The 22360-nt window shown below is 43.2% G+C and overlaps 1 protein-coding gene across 3 annotated transcripts in view; it reads left to right on the top strand.

Annotated features, from left to right (window-relative positions):
• The window catches only part of PPM1H (protein phosphatase, Mg2+/Mn2+ dependent 1H), a 278117-nt gene that overhangs the window by 214939 nt on the left and 40818 nt on the right, over positions 1 to 22360 (top strand). For 2 of the 3 annotated variants that reach the window (XM_077111274.1, XM_077111276.1), the window contains exons 7-8: positions 14753 to 14816; positions 19932 to 20039. In XM_077111274.1, coding sequence (XP_076967389.1) covers positions 14753 to 14816; positions 19932 to 20039 — 172 coding nt within the window. The remainder of the gene's footprint in view (positions 1 to 14752; positions 14817 to 19931; positions 20040 to 22360) is intronic. The other variant, XM_077111275.1, reaches the window with a different exon arrangement.

Below are 22360 nucleotides of genomic sequence, written 5' to 3'. Positions count from 1 at the left end.
AGCATTGCTTTTGGGCAGCCCTGGACGCTTGGGACAATGGCTTGCAAAGTGATTGATTCAAGAGTGCTATTCTGGGCAGTCCAGGCTCTATAAGGGAGTTGTGGCTTCTAAGGTATTGGAGATCTTTGCCCCCAATTATCCTCCTGCTGTTGCTTTGGAGCCCCTTTGCCCACAGCGGGCCAAGTACTGGTTCAGGAGGGGCCGGGAGACTGGGCAAGTCAAGTCCTCAAGTACCAATGCTGGGTAAGGATCAGTTCAAGCCTCTCTTTTTGCCTTAGTGATGTTTGTGAATAGTTCAGGCCCCAGGCGTGCTCAGGAGACCCTGCTCCCAAGGCACCTACCTCTCAGGCTCCTCATTCCTGCTCATCCTGATCCTTCTGGGGGGCCTTGGATCACCCTGAGGAAAGCTGGGCACCCAAGTTTGAAGATTTGAAGTCTCTTCCTTACCATACAATTTGAAAGCCAAACCTCATGCTAAATCTAATTCTACAGTGATTTTGTATAACTATCCTATTAAGAGAAGAAAAAGTCTAAGAATGTGGCCTATTTAAACCTCTTTCAGCTTACCACTCTAAAAACCCTGGAGGTGGGGATGGACTTCACTTTAACATTTACTTTGAGGACAGGAGTTGGGAATTAAGCATTCTGTGGCATATGATGCCAAGTTGGGGGGTTACCCAGATTCATAGCTCTTCAGTGATGGGCAGGAAAACGCTGTGATTAAGAGCACAATGCGCCTTGGGAACAAAAGAGTTTGGCCTCCTTTGTTTCCTCACCGTGTAACCTCTCTAGCCTCTATTCCCTTTTCTGTGCAATGGGAATGCTATTGCTTTCTACCATACAAGGTTGTTATAAGAATTGTGTAAGTTTTGAAAATGTAAATGCTTAGAGCAGTGCTTGGACTATAGCTAGGGTACAATATATACGTGTGTAATAGAATTCTTCAAGTATTAGAAGTGAGGTGATAGAAAAATTTAACAGTTGTTTCACATTCTATCCTCTAAAATAGCAGGGCCACCTGGATGCAGGAGCTGAGCATGCTGTGTTCCTCCCTTTGGGAAAGACTGGCAGCCACCACCAGATCTGTGCTTCTTACTCTGAGGACAATCTAGTGTCGGGGCAGGCCCATAACATGGGTATCAGCAGCACATTCCAGAACAATATGGGTATCCAAGGGTAAACATCTTTTTGAAGCTTCTATTTTACCTGAAAAGTTGGGTGGATCTTTTTTGTTTGTTGAAATAAATGTTGATTATATGTAGGCTTGTGCAAAATTGCAATGGCTTCTTTTTTTTTTTAATACATGGGCAGGCACCGGGAATCGAACCCAGGTCCTCTGGCATGGCAGGCAAGCATTCTTGCCTGCTGAGCCACCGTGGCCTGCCCTGCAATGGCTTCTTAAGGTTAAATAGAAGACTTGAAAAAGCACCAGTACTTGCTTTGGGATAGTTAAGCCCTGCCCAGTGTGCTCTAACCAGTTCAAGGACACTTGGATGGAAAGTTTTGAAACTCTGTAGCATAGTTGTAGACTATGTCCCAGGGGATACTGCAGATCTCTGTGCTCCATGATATAAATCTCTGTGACCCAACGAGGAGAAATTTTGTGAGGCAGGCAGGGCTGGCTGCAAGGGCCAGCTCGGAGGTACTGGTCCCTGCAGTAGAGGCCTTCTCTGAATCTAGCAATCTATTTGCTCTTTTCTCCCCACCATGCGTGGCCATGGGGTCACTTTTGGTCATCTCCTGATTTGTGTGTACTGACTTGGTCTCATCCGATATGAAGCCCAGTGCCAGTGAACTTCATGTTTATTTCATAATGAATTGTCCCAGAGAACACTGAAATCACTCCATATTTGTGTGCTTATAAAATAAGGATCTCTGATTCATACCCGTGGGGAGAGCTGAATGTTATTGATTACAGTGTGAGCTCTCCTAGCCAAGTGCTAATGCACACCAAGTGGATATTGAATCAGGAATAATTTCCAAATCTGAGACTTCCCTAAAAGTCATTCAGAGAGCATTATCCTGAAATAGTGTTGGGTTTGTTTTGCATGCACACATGATTATGTTTTTCAAAAGACTGATTCAAAGCATTTTAACTTCTACATGAATGTCTCTCTGCTGCTAAACTTAAATCCTTGAATCAAGGTGGCATTTACTTTCTTTATCTGGCTCAGCTATAAGCACCTATGGCCCTTAGTAGGTCCTCAATAAATATTCCTGAGTCAATCTGGTTGAAGGCTGAACTCCTAATTTGGACGCTACTAAAAACAAGTTCCTTTCTTCTATTCTAACTTCCAACTGTATGTAGTGTCCCATTAGTTGGTTGTAAAATCAATTTAGTGTATGGAGATAAGCATTTTAAACAAATTGAATAACATAGAATAGAAAGAAAATATCAATGTGTATATCAAATGGTAAGGACAAATATTTTTTGAGAGGTGTCTGTGGGTCTACTGAGTCACCACGAGAGAGATTTTTTACTGTGGGCCACAAGATACCCAGTTAACTCCAAGAGAACACCAGTAAAATAAATGCAAGCTGTGTTGCCGCTTACTGTCATCCACTAGTCTGGTGAGAGAAAGAGGATTATTTTAGGCCAAAAGAGAGGAATGGTTTCTAACACTCTAGGCAGAATCTCACTCGGGCAGGCTAAAGGGGGGTGGAGGGGGAGGTGAGATTTTCCCAGGGCCTGTGTGACCCCGAGGAGCACTGGGTAGGCCGCACCAAAAAAGGGGATTTCCTCAAAGGCAACTGCAGCGTCAGGGACCAGAGTAGTGGAAAGTAGTCCTGGAGAAATGGTTCCCCCTTTCACATCAAAGAAAGTAGAGAAGTCGTGGCTCTCCTCATGGCAGCCAGGGATGTCCAGAGGGGGCTGTGTTACCCCTACCAGCCCTCTTAAATCATGTCACCAGATATGCTCCCACTTCTGCAGTGCACACATACTGTTTGTGCCTGATCCACACTGTTGCACTGTGTTGGCAGAAGTGCATCAATTGTTCATAGCTTACAGACAACAGGCTTCAACTCATTTAAAGGGCGGTCCAAGGACCATAATGAGAAAACAAGGTAGCATTTGATTGGAGGGTCCAGGCCTCACAAAGGAGGGATCATGGAATCGAGGTATCCATTGACAACAGCTCTCCTAGCACATAAACTCAGGAAGCCCGTGAGTCGAATATGGCCCCTTCCCCCCCCCCCAAAAAAAATGACTAAAGTCTGTTTGTCAGTGGTGAGCCTGTGGCAGAGATACTGTCCTGCCCCCAAAACATAAAGGGCACTTCTAAGCCCCCAAATTGCCTGCCAGGTTTGGGCTGTTTCTCAGCCTCTTCAGCTCACGCCAGGGATCCACGAGCCGCCTCTCCTCAGGCCACAGCGCCGCTGGAGCCCCGGCCTCACAGAGCTCGGCCCAGATTCACCCTCCCCGACTCACGTAGGCTCCATCTTTCCAGCATGCTAAGATTTAATCCAAAGGGAAATTTAAGCAATATTTGGAATTTCTTGACTGTAAATCTTTAAAACCAGGAAAAAGGACCCTCAGAAGATGTTTTTTAAAATAAGCACTTAAGACCTCATTGAATACCAAAATCTTATGTTGCCATAAAGGAAACGCACGCGCGCACGCACACACACGCACACACAACGCAGAGGCACAGGCAGCTTCGATGCAGCCGGCTCCTGCGTCTTGGGGAGCAAGTAGCAGCCTCCATTAACTGAGCTCTGTGGTTAGACTTTGACTTTGATTCCTTTGGAAATGCAAATGGCTGGCAGGAAAAAGGAAGCCCGAGGTGGTTGCCAATCCTGAATCACTTTTTCCAGGAAGGTCTGAGGATGGTGGATGTGGGGAGAGGCGAGCCAAGGGAGAGCCTCTGCGGATTCTGTGAATTGCTGAATTGGGGTCATGCCAAGCTCTTAAAAACCGTGAGTGGCATTTGGGCCCCAGGCACGTGTCTCTCTGGCCAGCCAGGCTGGGTGGTGTTGCATCCCTGGCCTCCTGGGAGTCAAGCTTCTGTTGAGGTTTTGTTGTAGGAAGGCAGGAGTGGGGACCATAAGACCAACCCACTCAGCCGTGTGAAATGCTCCTATGCCAGGTGAGGACCCACTTTCTGCTATGAGGAAAATGCAACTGCACTCCTGCCGGGACACTGAGCTTCCAGCTGAGGGGGTAGGTTTCTTTTTACGAGTGTTTCAGACTAACCCAACAGCAGCCTGCTTAGGTTCTTTGCTCTGTGGTGTCCTTCTGAGTCTCTGAGACTTCACTTTGCATCAAACGATGGACTTCTTCAGATGAAGTTGCACGGGTACTCTAATGTCCGTAGCAAGGTAGAAAAGTGTGAATTGGGGTGCCTTGGGGGCTCAGGAAGAAGCCATTTTCCTGTGGGGAGGTGCTCAGCCTTCCCGCCTGTGGTCACCAGTGATTAGTTATCTGTGCTCAATGAAGAATGAGGTTCCTAAGACATTGATAGCTGCCATTTATAGTTAAATATTGAACACCTTATCCTTTGCAAAGAAGTTTCCTGGGCATATTTGCATATAATCCTTGCAGCCATCCCATGAAATATCCAGCTGAAGAGGCAAATTCAGTGAGGTTAGGGCACGTTCCCAGGTTCACACAGCTGGTTCATTTGAGGAGCACCACGTAAGCCACTGACCCCAAGCCTGGTGTTCTTTAACACACCACAGTGGACTCTGCCAGGAGGGAAGGAATCTGGGGAGAAAGAGTCCCAGGGGAGGCCAGGAATCTAGAGATTAGCCGGTGGGAGAATGAATGAGGCTCTGGTGTGTGTCATCGGAGCCCCCTGAGTGGCCTGTAGGGATCAGGCAGTCTCCGAAGGAAGAGGTCTCGATACCCCCAGAAGGGGTCATGAGCTTCTTCAATGAAGTTCCGAAAAAGAGATTAAGACTTGGGGAAACAAGTAGTATTTCTGTCCATCTTTCTGGTCAGAGGTCGTGACTTGGGAGAAAAGGGAGTCCGTGGGAAGTGATCTGTATGGATAACGCCAAAGCATTCCTGGCCTGTGGGCTGAGAAGTCAGGAGGGGGGCTCTGGCTGGGAATGGAGGAACCCAGAAGACTGGAAGAACTCTCTCAAGTGGGGGATGTGCCTTGGCAAATGGACTTTAAACCCAGTTGATTCAGCAGAAGAAAATTGCCAGGGATACTCTATATACTCCAGAGAGAAGCTGTGACAAAAATCTACCATTTTGAAAGTGGTACTTAGGAATATCAGGAGAAAGGAATAGGCAAGAGGGTCATGCCTATTGATAAAAAATAAATGGTATTTTTTTTTATCATTTTTTTATCCTCAACTAATATATATTGGTAGTTACAGGAAACCTGTAACTTCAATGTAAAGAGGTAAACAAAGTCAAAGTGTCATGAATCAGACTTAGCCCTGAATTCAGCCAAAGGAAAGCTTACTATTAAAACAAAATTTGTATTTCAGTGGTAGAATATGTGCCTTCCATGCAGGAGACCCGGATTCGATTCTTCCCCCGAGACCCAGGGACCATGTACACTCCCCCCCCCCCCCAAAAAAAAGAAAGAAAACTAAATGAATGGGGAAACCGGGACTACGGTTAATATCACTAGAGGGAAACTCACATGCTGAGGAGAAGGGAGAGACTTCATTCGTTTATTTACCCGTTTAGCTAATACTTATTTTATATCCACAATGGCCCTCCTCGTTTCTAGAAGTGAGAGTATAGCAATAAATTAGATAAAAGTTCCTACCTTTGTGAAGCTGGTGTTTTAGCGGGCGAAGCAGGATATAAACAAGTAAACAAATTAATAAGTTAATCTCAGATTGTTCTCTCTAGATGCTACGGAGAGCCAAAGCATCTGGAGCAGGGGAGCAGCGTGCTTTTAGATGAGTCAGGGAAGGCCTTCCCAAGTGACGTCCAGAAGCCAGCAAGGGAAGGGTCCCCAGGCCGAGGGAACAAGTGACAAGGCCCATGGCAGGTACAGCCTTGCGTGTTAAATAGGCAGCAAGAAGCCAGCGGGAGAGAGAAAAGATGCCAGAGCAGTGTGCAAAGACTGGTCACGGAGGGCCTCGTGGCTGGATTGTGTATTAAGAATGATGGGAAGTCAATGGAGAATGTTAAGCAGAGGAGTGATGATGATGGACTAGAAGAGAGGTCAATGCAGAGAAATGGTTGAAGGAGAACCACTGCTATGTGGCATCCTGACCAGGCTGAAAATATGGGCAAAGCTTTTTCAGATAAAAATTGCAAAAATTGACACAGACAAGATGTGCTTGTGCCAGAGCCATCCTGTAATTGCTTCTCATCAGAAGAGTGAAGGGACATTAGTGTGGCTACACGGGGACCTCTCGAGTTCAGCTGTTCAGAGAATGTCCAAAAGAGGGTAAAGAGCAGCAGGAGCCAGCCCAGGCCAGGGCCGAGAAAGGGATGCACCTGCGAGAGAGGATTAGCTGACACTACAGTGCGGCGTGGAGACTTAGCAGTCAAAGAAATCAAGTTGGCTCCTTGCTTTTCTTTTGTACGTATGTATAGAACAAAAAAATTAGACCGGGACAAAGACGCTGGTTGAGGTAAGTAGCGGTCATTCATTTGCTCACTTATTTTATGTCTCACACTTCTGGGAACTGGAGATGCCACAGTTAGCAAAATAAAGTTCCCTCCCATGGTAGAACTTAAGGTAAGGGCAGTAGAGAAAATAAACTTTATAAGGGAGTAAAATGCTATAAATGTTAGATGGTGGAGAAGCCGTGGAGAAAAATAAAGCAGGGAAGTGGACTAGGAAAATTGGGGAAGAGGAGCAGTTTTAAAGAAGGCCATTTGATTGGAGTGTGATGGGGAAACCATTGGAGGGTTTGTGTAGGGTGATGACATGATATGACATTTCAAAATAATCTGTTTCTCTGAGAAGAGAACAAATGGAGGTAAGGGATAAATGTAAACAGTTATCAACACATTCACTGCTATCACCCTTGTGCAGGCACCACCCTTGCATCCTGCACTGTTGGAGGGAGTCCTGATGAGGCAACTGTAGCAATCTAGGCAAGAGAAGATGGTGCTAGGACTCAGGTGATGGCAGTGAAGGTGTTGAAAACCGTTCAGATTCTGGGTGTTTAGAAGATAGAGGTGACAGGATTAAGTATAATGTTATTAGTCAAAATACTCAGTTCCTGCTGTATTTTCTCCTCACTCGAGGATCAAGAGCGTGAAGAGTTTTGGGGCTACTAGCGAGAAAAGTAGGACAAGGTTTGCTGCAGATGGAGTCAGCCTCAGGAAGCAAGTGCAGCTAGGGGGTGGTTAGAACAGAGGGTCCCCGGGGGCAGGGACAGCAGCAAGGGTGTGAGGGAAAGGGAGGAGGTTCAGCACGCCGGTCTCCCAGGTGTGGATGCTTTTTGGAATCCTGACTATCACTCCTACTCCACAGCGACACAGTTCCCAGCACCCCACCTGCTTGGAGGATCCTGGAAAAAGTGATTCAGGATTGGCAACCACCTCGGGCTTCCTTTTTCCTGCCAGCCATTTGCATTTCCAAAGGAATCAAAGCCAAAGTCTAAAAAAGCAGGTGGGGTGCTGGGAACTGTGTCGCTGTGGAGTAGGAGTGATAGTCAGGATTCCAGAGCCACCAGCAGAATACATAAAATTGCCAGGAACCCAACAACAGGGCAAAGAGTAGAAAAGCAATCTGTGGATCTAGGCTGAAGTCCTTGTGGAAAGTGGGGGCATGTCCTGACTGATGGGCAGTGGGTGAGCTGCAAAATGACAGTGGGAGGGGTGAGCAGATGGGAGGGCTGGTGGAGCAGCGCTGAGAGCACCTTGGCCTGGTAGGGCCGCGTGGAAGTGGGGAGCAGTCAGTGCCTCTCTCTGCCATTATGGCCAGAGGGGTTTGAAGGAACAGCCTCCACTGGAGGATTTCTTTTTGATCATAACCTTCTCCTTTTTGATAGGGTTTCTAGGCTGCTTGATCCAGGGGGATGTGTGCATAGTGATGTTCTGACTTTGTAAGAAATTTGATAGTCTCTTCCCTTTTGGAGGAGATTGAGAAACAACAAATGGATCGTCGTTCTGTTAAGTTGCTTCGTGGGATACCTGAGAGCTGCCGCTGGGACAGTGTGTCTGTCTGGGTCTGTGTTTTTCAGTCTTTTTTTTTTTTTTTTAAATCCTTAGTGCCCATTGCTTCTTAAAAAAAAATTATGTGATAACACATATACAACACAAAGCATCCCATTTTAGCCACTTATATATGTAAAATTCAGTGATATCAATTACATTCCCAATATTGGGCCTCCATTGGCCACCATCCATTATCAAAACTTTTTATCACCCCTGTCAGAAACTTTGTAGCCTTTAAGCAGTAACTCCCCATGCCCTGCTACCTCCCACCATCCCCCAGTAATCTGTAATCTACTTTCTATCTCTGTGCATTTGCTTATTCTGAGTATTTCATAGAAAGAACATCATGTGGTATTTATCCTTTTGTGTCTGGCTTATTTCACTCAACATGATGTCTTCAAGATTCATCCATAGCATGTATCAAAACTCCATTTTCTAATGGTTGAACAAAATATTCATTTTATGTATTTATGCCACATGTTATTTATCCACTCATCTGTTGATGGACAGACACTTGGGTTGCTTCTACCATAAGGCTATTATGAGTAATGCCACTGTGAACTTCGGTGCTCATAATGCTCATATTTGAGTCCATGTTTTCAATTTTTGGGGGTATACACCTGAAAGTGAAATTGCCTGATCATATGATATTATATATTTAACTTCCTGAGGAACTACCAAACTTTTTGGTTTTCCTCAATGGCTGCACTGTTGTACATTCTCACCCACAACAGATGAGGGTCCAGCCCTTTTTCTTCACATCCTCTTATTCTCACCAACATTTATTTGTTTGTTTTGTTTTGTTTTAGTAACAGCCATGCTAGTGAGTGTAAGGTGGAATCTAGTGGTTTTGATTTGCAGTTCCCTAATGGCTAATGATGTTGAACATCTTTTCCTTTACTTAGTGGCCATTTGTATATCTTCTTTAGAGGGCCCTTGGCTATTTTAAACATTAGCGCCTCATTGTCTCCCTTCTACTGTTGAATCTATCTTCTCTGCCTTCCCACCTAACAAGTTTTTGCGAAGCTTTATTTTATTGTCTGTTGTTCATGCTAAAAAGGAAATTGATGGGTTTTTCATTTTCCTGGTACAAAATTATGCTGAATTTGATTTTTTTTTTTCAAATTGCAGACATTTTCATCCATATGCTTTCAAGAAATGATGGTTAGCTTGGCCCAGAGAAAGCTCTCTAATGGCTTGGTTCTGTTTGGCATTATTTCAGTGACTTCAATGAAGGCAGCCGATGCCTGTTTATCAAATTTAACATTGATGTAAAGCATAGAAGGGGAGCTAATATTTGGGATGAAAAGATCTGAATTCAGAAAGCTCTGGTGGGCTGGAACAATAGACTGAAACCAGCAAGAGAAAATTAATGAGGATAATGGAGTCTTCTAATGAGTGTAAAACATGCATTGTGCAAATGTAAACTAGGGGCGTCTGTGAGAAAAACCTTTCCAGATCTTCTTATGTGTGAACAGGTTTATTTGAGACACATAGACACCTTTGTGTGCGTGCACATAATGTACATATAAGCTTCATTATTTTTTTAAAAATCCAAAGTCCAAATCAAAGGAAGTCACAATTTTATTCATATTTGGACCCTATCTTCTTTGCAGTGTGCCATTCCTTGAGGACACTGGCAAACTAGAAAGCTCCCAGAGGAGCTTTCTTAGTATTGTATTTATAATAGATGCTCAATTAATAACTAATTGTTGAACAAATGGTGACTTGAGTGGTTAGGGATGATCCGCCAGGTCCTGGGAAGATGGTTGAAGGAGGTGAGAGAGAGAAAACTTGGAGACAACTGTCTTCTAATGTTTGCAGAGCTCTCAAGGAAAAGGGAGACTAGGTTTATTTTATGTTTTTTCCAGAGGACAGACCAGACATACCAAGGGGTGAATCTTTGGGTCAATTTCTGTTCTCCAAGGGAATGGTTGACAAATATAAATGTTCTAGGACAAAGGCTGTATACAACGGTGCATTCAGTGTCAGAGGCCAGCTACCAATATGCAGTGTATTAAAGAAGGGATTCCTTTCAGTCACTTCCAATGCTAAGTTTTTGCTTCTGGTAGGTCCAGACCAGAGAGGTACTTTGCTTTTTCAGCCTTATAGAACCAACATTCCAAAGGAAATTATTACTAAAAAACAAATAAAAACATTTAATGGAAACTTCTGAGGACAATGCTCTATATTAGGGAAAGCCAAAAATTTAGCACTTTTTAAGCCTTGCATTTTTCTTTTCATCTCATCCTGTCAGTTGGCCTCTTAAAAATTCATAAAGGAATTGACCCAAAAATGAGAGTTATCCTAAAAATCTTTCCTAAGCCTTGCAGTTTTGACTTCTTGTAATTAATAATTCTTTGAATATATTCCGTGGTCGGTTATATTGCATAAAACTTATCATAAAATCTGTGGGTTTTGTTGTTGTGGTTGTTTTAATTCACCTAGGGTTTCAGAAATCAGAGGATCCAGTAGGAAGGAGTTGTTTGTATGACCAGACATTTAATCTCAGATCCGAAATGCATCCATTTCTTGGCGCTGTCTCAAGCTTCAAACTTCTTCCTTGAGCCTCTCGCCAACCCCAGCTGAGAAAGATAACGCCAAGGACACTCTGGAAACAAGGCTTTAAGCCTATGGCCGAGTCAAGAACTATAATATAATAACAGCAGACGAGTCTTCCAAGCTGTTGGGAACTAGGGTGGGCCCCTTAAATAATGTGAACAGATTTGAGGGAGGCCTGCTGTCCATGGAGAAGTCAGACGCTGTGGCCACAGGTGAAATGACCTGTAGAGCTGTGGCAGTTCTGTGAACACGGGGCTGTCACATCCCTCCCTTCCCTCTGCTCCTGCTGTAGACCCTGTAGTAGAGCAGCTTTTGGTTTTGTCCCCACATGGTCTCCTTATGTTCCGCCACTCACACAGGAAATTCCCCTTCCCCTTTTGCCAAAAGTCCTCTTTTTCTTCATCATATTTCTTTTTCCACCCACTGAGCAGTGGACAATAATGGTCTGATTTCAGCCTCTTTGACCAGAACTGGAAATTCCCAAAGCTGAGCCCTGAAATCATGTGCGTGTGTGTGTGTGTGTGTGTGTGTGTGTGTGTGTGTGTGTGTGTGTGTGTTTTCTGGGAATGTCTGAGTCTGACTTTAGGGCCACCAACTTGGTGTGATCTTGGAGAAGTAGCTTAACCTCTCTGAACCTCATTGCCCTTATTCGTAAGATGGGACACTGCAGGGTCCTTGTAGAGGTTTTAGACATCATAAGTAAGCCCAATGTTTGGCATGTAGAAGGTGATCAGTAAATAGCTACATTAGCTCTCGTTGATTTGTACAAACTTTAATCGAGTCACCAATTTCTAACTCTTGAGTACTTTTTTACTTTATTCAGTCCTGTAACTGTGATGGTAGATCCATTTTATCGCACTTAGGTGATGAAACGTGCTTAGGGCCCACTTACAGTTATTCACTCTTACACTAGCTCTGCACTACTAATTTGTTATGGAGGAAAGGGGCAGGGCCCATGACTGACTGGAAATCAGTAATACCAGGATCAGAATAACCTTTCTTTTCCAGGGTTGTCTTTCTATTGTTAATTTTTTGTGTGGTTCCCCAAGATAAAAAAACAGAAGCCAATGTATAAAATTAGAATTTGTGATTGTCTGGGTCTCATGGATGAGGACTCCAAGATAACTGTGTGTCTTTCAGAGCTGTGGCAACAACTGACTTTGAGCCCCTGAAATTATCTTCCCTGAGAGAATTTTATCACCTGGGCTTGTGGTTGAGTCTCAGAGAAAAGTTTGCTCACTGCCTTTTCATGGCTGTTAAGTGTGCCCTGAGCCTATCTCAGCAGAGCTCTCTGTCATTTCCATTCGTTCGTTGTAGCACTGCTGCCTTCTCTCATTTAATTCCAGACTCCGGGGCATGGGTCTTGGGACTGGATGCTCTCTCTAGGGTGGGTCTGTGTCCCGTGGAAAGGATCAGTTTAGATCTCTCCAGTTGTAGTTCCCAGTCCTTCCTCTCTCTGTCCAGCCTGTCTTCTCACTCTCGCCATTTCCCTCCTTTCCTTTGAGTCATATAGACTGTCATCTTTAAGATCAAGCTGACTGAAGAATTACTGTTGAATTGATATTGAATGTTAGCTAAATGAAGTTCGGTCTGCAACAAAGATTCACAACCTTGGCTGCACGTTAGAATCACCTGGGAAGCTTTCTAACAAAGACAGAAAAAGCTGATGCCTGGGTCTCACCCACCAGTAATTCAGATTTAATTGATAGGAGGTGTGGCCTAGTCATCAGGATTCTAAAAGCCCTTCCAGGTGATTCAAAATGTAGCCAAGGATAGAGTATGGTAGTCTACAAATTCATTCTCTCCCCAGGCTAGGTCTGTACTTGAATGATACATTTGTTCCTCAAGTGGCTTGTATACGACAGTGTTTAAAATAATCTTTGTGAGTATAAAATCATCAAAGTGACTATTTCTACTTTGTCTTAATTTGGTAGATTTTGGAGAAGAAAATAGTACAGTTCCTTTTTTTACAATTCTTAGAATATCTCTGGGCTCAGCTGAGCAGCAGCTAGCATTTATTGAGCCATCAGTATGTGGCAGACACAGTGCTAAATACTTTAAGCTCTTCACATTCCTTACCCCATTTTAATCCTCACAGCAACCCTACATGTGAGTACCAATGTTTCCCCTCTTTGATTAATGAAGATCCTAAGGTGCAGAGAAGCACATCTGTTTGCCCAGGTTTAGACAGATAGCACTGCTGATTTCGAGCCCAGGTAGGTGCATGTGGCAACAAAACTTCACTGATTCTCTAGCCCCTGGGAAAGAACGGCTTATCCAGATAACATTCTAGAGAATAAGGATGTGACTGCTTTAATATCCCAGAAAATAAGGGTAACACTGCTTTAACTTCAGAGTTGAAATCTTTTTAAATTGGGTTGTATGCTTTATATATCAAAAGCATCCCTAAATTTGATTTCAGATTCACTCCCAAGTTGCGTAGGTCTCTCAGGGACTGGGAGGGATTCGTGTTTTCCATGTACTCAGGAGATATTATTTTAGAAAAGTATCTTCATCGTAGCACCTAACTCAGCAGCAGCTACCCCATCTTTTACTTGGCCTTCCTGGTACTTCTTTGAAGTGGTGAATAGGCAGTGTTTTACAGCTGCCGGAATACGATATGCCAGAAACGGAATGGCTTTTAAAAAAGGAATTTATTAAATTGTAAGTTTACAGCTCTAAGACCAAGAAAATGTCCAAATTAAGTCACCAACTAGAGGTTACCTTCACTCAAGAAATGCTGATGCTGTCCAGAGCTCCTGTCGGTGGAAAGTCACGTGGCTTGCATCTGCTGGGGCCTGGGCTTTCTGGGCACCCCGTCATCTGGGAAGGCACATAATGATGTCGGCTCGCTTTCTCTCTGGCTTCTCCTTTCAGGGGGTGTTCTCCTTCTGCATCTCCAAAGGTCTCTGGCTGTGTGGTCTCTCTTGGCTCTAAAACTTTTTCCAAAGGGGTTCCAGTAAGCAACCACGTCTTGAATGGGTGGAGCTATATCTCTATGGAAACCACCTAATCAAAAGTTATCACCCACAGTTGGGTGGGTCACATCTCCCTGGAAACAATAAAAAAGGTCTGACCTATCAATATTGAATAAGGATTAAAGAACATGGCTTTTCTGGGGTATACAACAGTTTCCAATCAGCACACAGTGCTAGCCTCATTTTCCAGAAAGAGAACTGGTATATGCCAAAGTATTAATTATTTGCTAAATATTAGTAATAGCTGTCACTAATTGAGCATTAAGTGCTGGGCCCTGTGCTAAGCTCTTTACATCCCCTGTGGTTATTCTCATTTTACAGGTGAAGAAATGAGACTGTAAAAGATGATACTCCTTACTCAGGGTGACACAGCTAATAATCGAATACCTTTTGCTTGTTCTTGTTTGTTACGTAACTTACTTATGAGCAAAATTGCAAGAAACAGGCTTCATTCCCTTTCTCCCCTTACCCTTGGCTGCCTCAGCTGTGTGCCCAGTGGCATCTGGACAACCATGTCTGGAATAAACCATTGAAGCATAAACTGGATTTTCTTTCTGTGTCTAATGACCACTTTAAAGCTATTTTGAAACAAAGAATTTTCTCCCAACCTTGAATAACATAGTGAAGGTCAAATAGGCTGTAAATAGTCTTTCTCCAGCCATCCCAAAACAAGGCTCACTTTGGGGTAAACAAGCCCTGAAGGTGAGAACTGGCTGTTGGAGTAGTTTCACAGTCCATCCATTTCAGAGCTCCGCTCTTTCTCCCAATTTCAGATGAATAACGCATGCCTATTTGCCGCCGATGGGGCACACTCCATTACTGCACAGATACTAAATGCTTAGGACAGAAACCCTCCTCTCTTTCTTGCTAATTATGAAAAGCTAGTTTATATTCTCCCTCTCTAAGCATATAAAGACTTGGTATTTTCTGGATTGCTAAAACACATACAAAGGCACAATTCCATAGGGAGAATGACTCTGTATAAAGAAAGATTGGCAGTGTATTGAGCAGATGAAATCTCAGGGAAAATAAAGTACCTAGCAGCTTGCGTGAGGGTAGCAGGTCACTAAATGAGTGCAAACCTTTTTTTTTTTTTTTTTTTTTCATGTTGTTTCTCCCCCTACAGGGCATACAAAACCATTGAGGATGATGACTTGAAGTTTCCCCTCATATATGGAGAAGGCAAGAAGGTAAGCACAGTGGTCACCTTGCCTGAGCTGAGAAACAAGCTCTGTCCCGCTGTCACTCTGCACAGCCCATGGCAGTCTGTGTGTTCTACCCAGCAGCTCATGATTTCATAGCTTTGACACCTTGAAAGAGTATCGCATTCACCACCCTTCGGGCCCTCCTCTCTTGAGGATCCAAGGAGTAGCAGGGTTGGGGGAGCAGAGATAAAAACACAAGGGGCTAGAGTCAATTTTGTGCTTTATTCCTTTATTCCCTTCCCAGTCCATTTGAATAACTTTTTTACGGTGTTTCGACATGACCGCTTTCACGTACATCATCTCATCTTACATCTGACAAGTCGGGAGGCAGGCAAAACTGGCCATATCATGTCCATTTGGTAGGTGAGGCATAGCAGCTGCATCTCTGAGGTTAAGATGGCTCAAGCCATGTTAACACACAGCGAGTGAGTGCCTACTTGGAATCTGGCCCTCTTCCCGCCTCACCCAGTGCTCTCCCACCCTGCCATCAAAGTCCCCACTTTGCAAATCTACTTTTCCACATGACCCATGAAAGGGGATCCACATCTTCACGGTGATTAAGCTATGACATCATTTATAATTTATTTCTTATATGGCAGCCAGAGTCTGGCCTGAGGTAGCCCCAATCAGATTCAAACACTGAGCAGCCATCGCTGAACCAAAAGGAAGCCATTGACCTGAAAGTGGTCCATGAGCAGAGAATTAAAAGAGGTTGAAATCAGGGCTCAAGATGAAGAAGCTTCGAATACGTTTCCCAGAAGAACAGTCACCTACTCATCACTATGTTCATCCTCTGATCGCTAACGCATTCCTGCTCGGTGCCAAGAACTCCAGTTAGGGATGAAAGACGTAGCTATGTACAGAAGAATTCAACTGAAATTTTTTTTCAGCATTTGCTGTTTTTGCCAGAAGAAGTAATTCATAAGCAAACTGGAGGATGGCTTTGTGGACAGGACGTGTGTGTATGTGTGTGATGGAGAGTGTATATATGAGAGGAAGAGCAAGCAAAGGAAATTAGGTTTTGGGTTCAGTATAGACCAGCAGTGATTTCAATGGAAGGAGTCATTTCATGGAGGTCAATGAAATATGTAGATCTGATCCATTTGGGGATCATTTTAAAGCTAACCAGCCTCTTTCTTGAGACATTACAGGGATGAGTCACTATTCCTGATGGGAATATGAGTGTACCATTAATTCTTCTCATTCAGTCCAATTTGCATATGCTTGTAGCTGTAGTTCTTTGTGGGACTGAGATTTTTTGGTGTCACCCTGTGTTTTAGTTTCCTGGTTGCTAAAACAAATGCTATGCAGTGGATTGGTTTAAATGATGTGAATTTATTGGCGCACAGTTTTGAGGCTAGGAGAAGTCCAAAATTAAGGTGTCATCAAGGAGATGCTTTATCCCAGAAGACTGTGGCATTCTGGGACTGGCTACCAGCAGTCCTTGGTCCCTGGCTTTTCTGTCACATGGTAATGCACATGGCAATGTCTCCTGGTTTTTCCCTTCTCTTCTGGGTTCCACTTATGTTCAGCTTCTGGTTACTTCCTCTTGCTTTCTCTGTGTGTGTGACCTTCCCTATAAGGTCCTCAGTAATAGAATTAGGATCCATCCTAACTCAGCTGGGCCACCTTAACTGAAGTAATCTCATCACAAGGTCCCATTTATAAGAGTTCACACTCACAGGAATGGTCCAAGTCTAAGAATATGTTTTTCTGGGATACAGAGTTTCAAACCATCATATCCTGCACTATCCAGTGAGTTCCAGAAAGCTCAGGACCACATCCTGTTATCTTTGTATCCCAGTACTTGTCTAGCATGGTACCTTGTTATTATGGTACCATGCATTTAGTACCATACAGTTTTCAGTAAATGCACGAACATTGATAATATATTCAGGCATGTTCCAAAACTTTCCTTGTTCAGCAAAAAATGGACATACGCATCTTTCAGAAGATTATCAGAACAAAAGAGCAAGATTTTCACAGTTAAGCATAAAGTTCAATTTGCCAGAACATCGTGTTCCTCAAGCATTTCAGTTAATTAGGGTTTGTCAATTCTGTGATATGCATTCAGCAAGTTCCATCATAGTACCTCTCAACCCATTTAAAACCACCATGTCTCCAGTTTGCTTTTATTGGTAAGCTTGCCCAGAACCAAAGAGGCATATAATCTTTGTCTGATGACTCCATGATTTCTTAATCTTTAAAACACAGCATTAGGAAGGACTTCAATTTGACCTAAATTACTTACAAGGGTGTTCTAGTTTGCTAGCTGCTGGAATGCAATATACCAGAAAGGGAAGGGCTTTTAAAAGGGAGGATTTATTAAGTGGCAAGTTTACAGTTCTAAGGCTGTGAAAATGTCCCAATTAAAGCAAGTCTATAAAAATATCCAAATTAAGGCGCCAACAAGAGGTTACTCAGGAAACACCAATGAAGTTCAGGGTTTCTCTCTCAACTGGAAAGGCATATGGCAAACATGGCGACATCTGCTAGCTTTCTCTCCAGGCTTCCTGTTTCATGAAGCTCCCCCAGGGGTGTTTCCTTCTTTCTCTCCAAAGGCCTCTGGCCTGTGGGCTCTCATGGTTCTCACGACTCTGTTGCTCTCTCCAAAATGCTTCCTCTTTTAAAGGATTCCAGCAAACTAATCAAGACTCACCTGGAATGTGTGGAGTCACATCTCCTAATCAGAGGTTAATTCCCACAATTGGGAGTGTCACATCCCCATAGAGATAACCTAAACAAGTTTCCAACCTACGGTACTGAATAGGATTAAAAGATCCACAAGATGGATCAGGATTAAAACATGGCTTTTCTAGGGCACATAATCCTTTCAAACCAGCAGAAAGGGTTTTCTTTTCCCTCTGCATATACCTGCCCGTAAGTTTCAGGGTGCTTTCACAGCATTTACTGTTCATTTTATCTCCAAACTAAAGGACTGAAGGACTTTATGCAACAACTGTAAACAACTTTGTAAACACATTCAGTAACTAGCAGGAACATCAGATTTCTCTAGACTAAGACATGGATGTATACTTTTTCCAGCCAGCAAAACTGCCATTGCAGGGAGGAGAGCAGAAGGCCCGCAGACATCACGGAGGTTTTGCATTTAGAAGTGAGTGTTTCTTTGCTAGAAGAAAGCCAGACCAGTCACCCATCATGGCAGAAGGCTCCCCTGTACTCTGTTTGACCAGGGATCCCCAGGATTCACATCACATGTCTGCATTTTACCAATAACCACCTTTGACTCTTGCCTTTAAAGCTCAAGTATGCCATTTATACTTTAATGTAAGCACTGCCTACCTTCTGATCTGAGACTATCTCCAAAATTCACAGTCCTTTTGGAAGAATGGAATGAAGATGATGGTAATAGATTAGATTAGGTAATGTTTCTTAGCATTTATTGATTTTATCCTCAGTCCTCTGAGGCAGGTACTCTTATTACCCGCATAATAGAGTGAAGCTTCAAGCTCATATCTTTGAACCATGACACTATGCTGCATATATTATTGATAACCCAAGATTAGACCATTGGGCTTCATTCCACTCAGAATGAAATTTCTCCCTATTGTTCTGTGTCCACCTCTTTCGATTCTGTCCATCCTTCTGTACTCAGTTTAGCGCCGCCACCTCGGGGAATTTTTCTCAGTGGAATTTTTTGCCTCCTTTGAATGCACATAACTCCTTGTTTATGTGTCTTCTGATACTTGACTATATTTTATGTTATTAGTTAGATATGTACTTCTTATTTTCCTTACCAACTTCCTTTATAGTAAGGACAAGACCTCACATATCTGTGTCCCCCACAGCACGGTGTCTGTACTTATATACAGATTCTCAATGAATGGTTGGATAAATCACCCCATCATATAAGGGAACCCTATTGTTAAATCTGTGGCATCCCTGGTGATATTTAGGCTGACTGCATAGGCATTAGTATTACTTCCTTAAAACAGTCAAGGCATGGTTTAGAGAAGGGCACAGGTGGCACAGTCTCAATCCTAGGGACTCTGAGTTGCTCACAGTGCTAATGACATTTTGTCCCTTTCCACCCATACATTAGCAGGATAGGTTATAGAGTGAGCGAATGGTTAATATTCTCCAGTCATAAAGCATTATAGATGAGCTTTGGGAGGGCAGAAGCAGTGTCTCTGACTTTTTTTTATCTTTTGCTTAGTGCCCATCATAGAAAGAGGAACACAGCTGGTAGTCAGTAAATACTTGTAGAGTGAGTCGTTGATGGACTGATGGATGGATGGATGGATGGTGGTGTGGATTGAATCATGTTGCCCATAACAATATGTTCAAGTCTTAGCCCACTTTTTTTTCTGTGAATATGAATCCATTTGAAAACAGTACTTCTGAAGATGTTATTATTAGTTAAGGAAGGCATGGGTTCATTTGTGAATGGATCTTCCAAATTGAATCAGGGTGTGCCTTAATCCATATGACTAGAATCTTAATAAAGCAGAGAAAATTCAGACACCATCAGTAGAAGCCAGAAATGAGAAGAGGCCAAAAAATGAGGCAGATCACCACATAGCAGCGGCTGAGATGCAAATAAGAAACTCCAAGAATAGTGGCAAGGCTGTACCAGAATGCTAGAAACTCTGGGAGAAAGTATGGCCTGTTGAGATCCTGATATTAGACATTTAGCCTCGAAAACCATAAGTCAATAAATTCCCATTATTTAAGCGAACCCTTTGTGGGGTATTTGTCATAGCAACCCTGGCAGACTAAGACAGATAGATCCTGTTGGATTTTATTTGAACTGCTTTTCCATAACATTAGACATCACCCCTGCATTGGCTTTAGTTTGTTGGACACCCTTCCCTCCAATCTCTAAAAACAGAAAGCTGAAAAGAGATAGCAGAAGCTCATTCAGCTTAAGATAATTGGTAGAAAGGCCACCCCTCAAATACATGATTCCCGTGACCCCTTCTTTGGTAATAACTACCCACGTAAGTTAGCAGCAAGGAGCACATGCCAGGAAAGACTGGAAAAGTATTGCATCACTCTTGGCCCTCGGCAGCTGTCTTGACGGGACTTTTTTCTCTGTGAATGTGAATGTTTCTGATGACCCTCTGCTTATTCTTCTAGGCCCGAGTAATGGCAACTATTGGAGTGACCAGGGGGCTTGGGGACCATGACCTGAAGGTGCATGACTCCAACATCTACATAAAACCATTCCTGTCTTCAGCTCCAGAGGTACCCTGTGAGGTTTTTGTTTATATTGTGTACAGTGCAATGTTTTCCGCACTATTGCTCCCCATACTCGAACCTCATATCCAGACAGTAGCCAGATTGTGTTACACATACTTCTGCACTGTCTCTCATGAATGTGTCTTCTTTCTATTTCATTCTGTCTTTGCTATCCTGATTCATATCTCCATCACCTCCTGCATAGCCCCCTGGTGGGATTGCCTGCCTCCTCAAATCCATCCCACATATTGTCATCAGGTGAATTTTCCTTAAGAACCGTTCTGACTCCTATCTGCTTGGAATTCTTTAAGAGCACCCCATGGCCTAGAGAATAAAACTTGGCCTCTTTCACCTGGCATCCAAGGCTTGATATTTTTGGGTCTAACTTTCCAATGTGATCTTTGTTTTCTGTACACCAGAATGAACCAGAATGGCCTCACTGTTTTCTGCTTAAAGGTGTCCCTTCTGCCTAGGATGCCCTTCTTTCCCATCTCCAAATATCCAGATTCTTTTACTCCAGCGTGTAGCTCAAATGCTTCTCCTGAAGAGGCATCCTTGACTCCCCCCCTTCCCCAACTGAGAGAAATGTCTCTTCCTCCTCCAGGTGTACATAGGAGACTTATTCTTAAGGCCCTTTACTTTTTGCCTTATATCATAGTTATTCATATCTGTATCTTATTCGATATTAATTACTTGGGGACTTGTTATCACTCAGTTGCTATTTGGAAAACTTAATTTATAAACAAGTTTGGTTTGGTTAAAAAAAAATCATCATGTTTCTCACAATATAGGGAACAATATTAAGTTCTGTGTTCACTTTCAGGGTGTATCATTTAGAAAAGATTTTGCTTCCAAGTAATAGAAAAATCTAACTTTTAGTAGTAGTTTATTTTCCTGTAGTACTTTATAGGTAAATTTTTCTCACCTAATGAGAACTGTAACGACATGGCTCCTAGTGTTGGTTCAGCACCTCGGCTGTGCTGGGGATGGCCTCTCTATGCTTATTTGACTTTTCCTTAGTGGAAAATATGATGGCAACAACTACAAGTCTACCATTTCCATTGAAGGGAAGGAGAAGTTAAGGGCTAGCCTATTAATCCAAAAAATACTCCTTTATATTTCATTAACAGAACTATGTCACATGACCTCTCCTAGCTTCAGGGGAGGCTGGGAGAGAGAGAGCTTTAACTTTTCCCGTTTCTGTTGTAGATGGGAGCCAGAAAGGATTGAGTTGGGAACCAACAGTGCCATACTATGTTACTAACTGTTAAAGCAGTGCCTTGCATTAGAAATGCCCAGAACGTTTAGACACAGCTCCATCTGCATGTTCTTCCCAAACATTTTAGTGAAGATTCTTTCAGTTGGAGTAAACAAAGCCACTTAAGATAGCTCAAAACAAGGTGCTATTTATTTCAATAATATTGGAATAGATGTCAGTAGCATCCACAGGAAGAATCTTTGAACAGCCAGGCTTTCTAGGAGAGGGGTTTTGGAATCCCAGCAGCCCTGGAGAGCCTCTGGGAGCCTGTCAATCTCTATGAAGGTCTTCTGTAAATATGGCCAACATGTTCCATATGTCTCTGCTGTCAGTCAGCCCAGTTTCTCATCCCCCAATTCCAGATTGCCAGAGAGGAATCTGATTGGCCCTATAACCTTTTATACTAGACCACAAGTGACTTGCCCGCTCACGAATTGTCCCTTCATATCATATGTCCACCCTAGAACCATCTATGGGCACAAACTGCCCACCCCGTTCGCATCCCCCTTTGGAGGGATATGAGCAGGCCTAGTTCTTTTCAAGTCCTTTAGAGCTGGGACTGGCCTACAAGTACCTCTAGATACAGGAGGTTGCTGAGAGAGAAATCTCTACTAATATTAGGCATGGATGACACACATATTTCCTGATATTACCCAATAGTTCAGGTAAGGTCTACTTCATGGAAATAATAATTGCCATTTGTTAAGAGCCTACAGATGTTCTCTCTTTTAATCCTTGTATAATTCTTCATGAAGAAGACCATTATACTACCTAATGTGTCCAAGGTTCCCCTGGAATCCAGTGGATCCCTGGTCCCAGTATTCTGGCCAACACCAGGATCCATGAACTACTGCTGAGTCCTGGCCAGGGATAAACAATAAATTCAGGACCATGGACTCTCTTTTCTTTGTATTGCACAGAACATAGTACCTGTAGCTCCGCATGTAAATGTTTTTTATTTCCCTTCTTGGGAGAGAGGTAATTAGCAGATTATTAAATGGTCCCTTCACATTTCCATTATCCAGAAGGACACGTAAAATGCGTCTCAGGACCCTCAGGTTCTCAACCA

The sequence above is a fragment of the Tamandua tetradactyla genome, chromosome 7, assembly GCF_023851605.1.
Source record: "Tamandua tetradactyla isolate mTamTet1 chromosome 7, mTamTet1.pri, whole genome shotgun sequence".
Lineage (NCBI taxonomy): Eukaryota > Metazoa > Chordata > Mammalia > Pilosa > Myrmecophagidae > Tamandua > Tamandua tetradactyla.
This window is presented reverse-complemented; position numbering and strand designations above follow the sequence as displayed.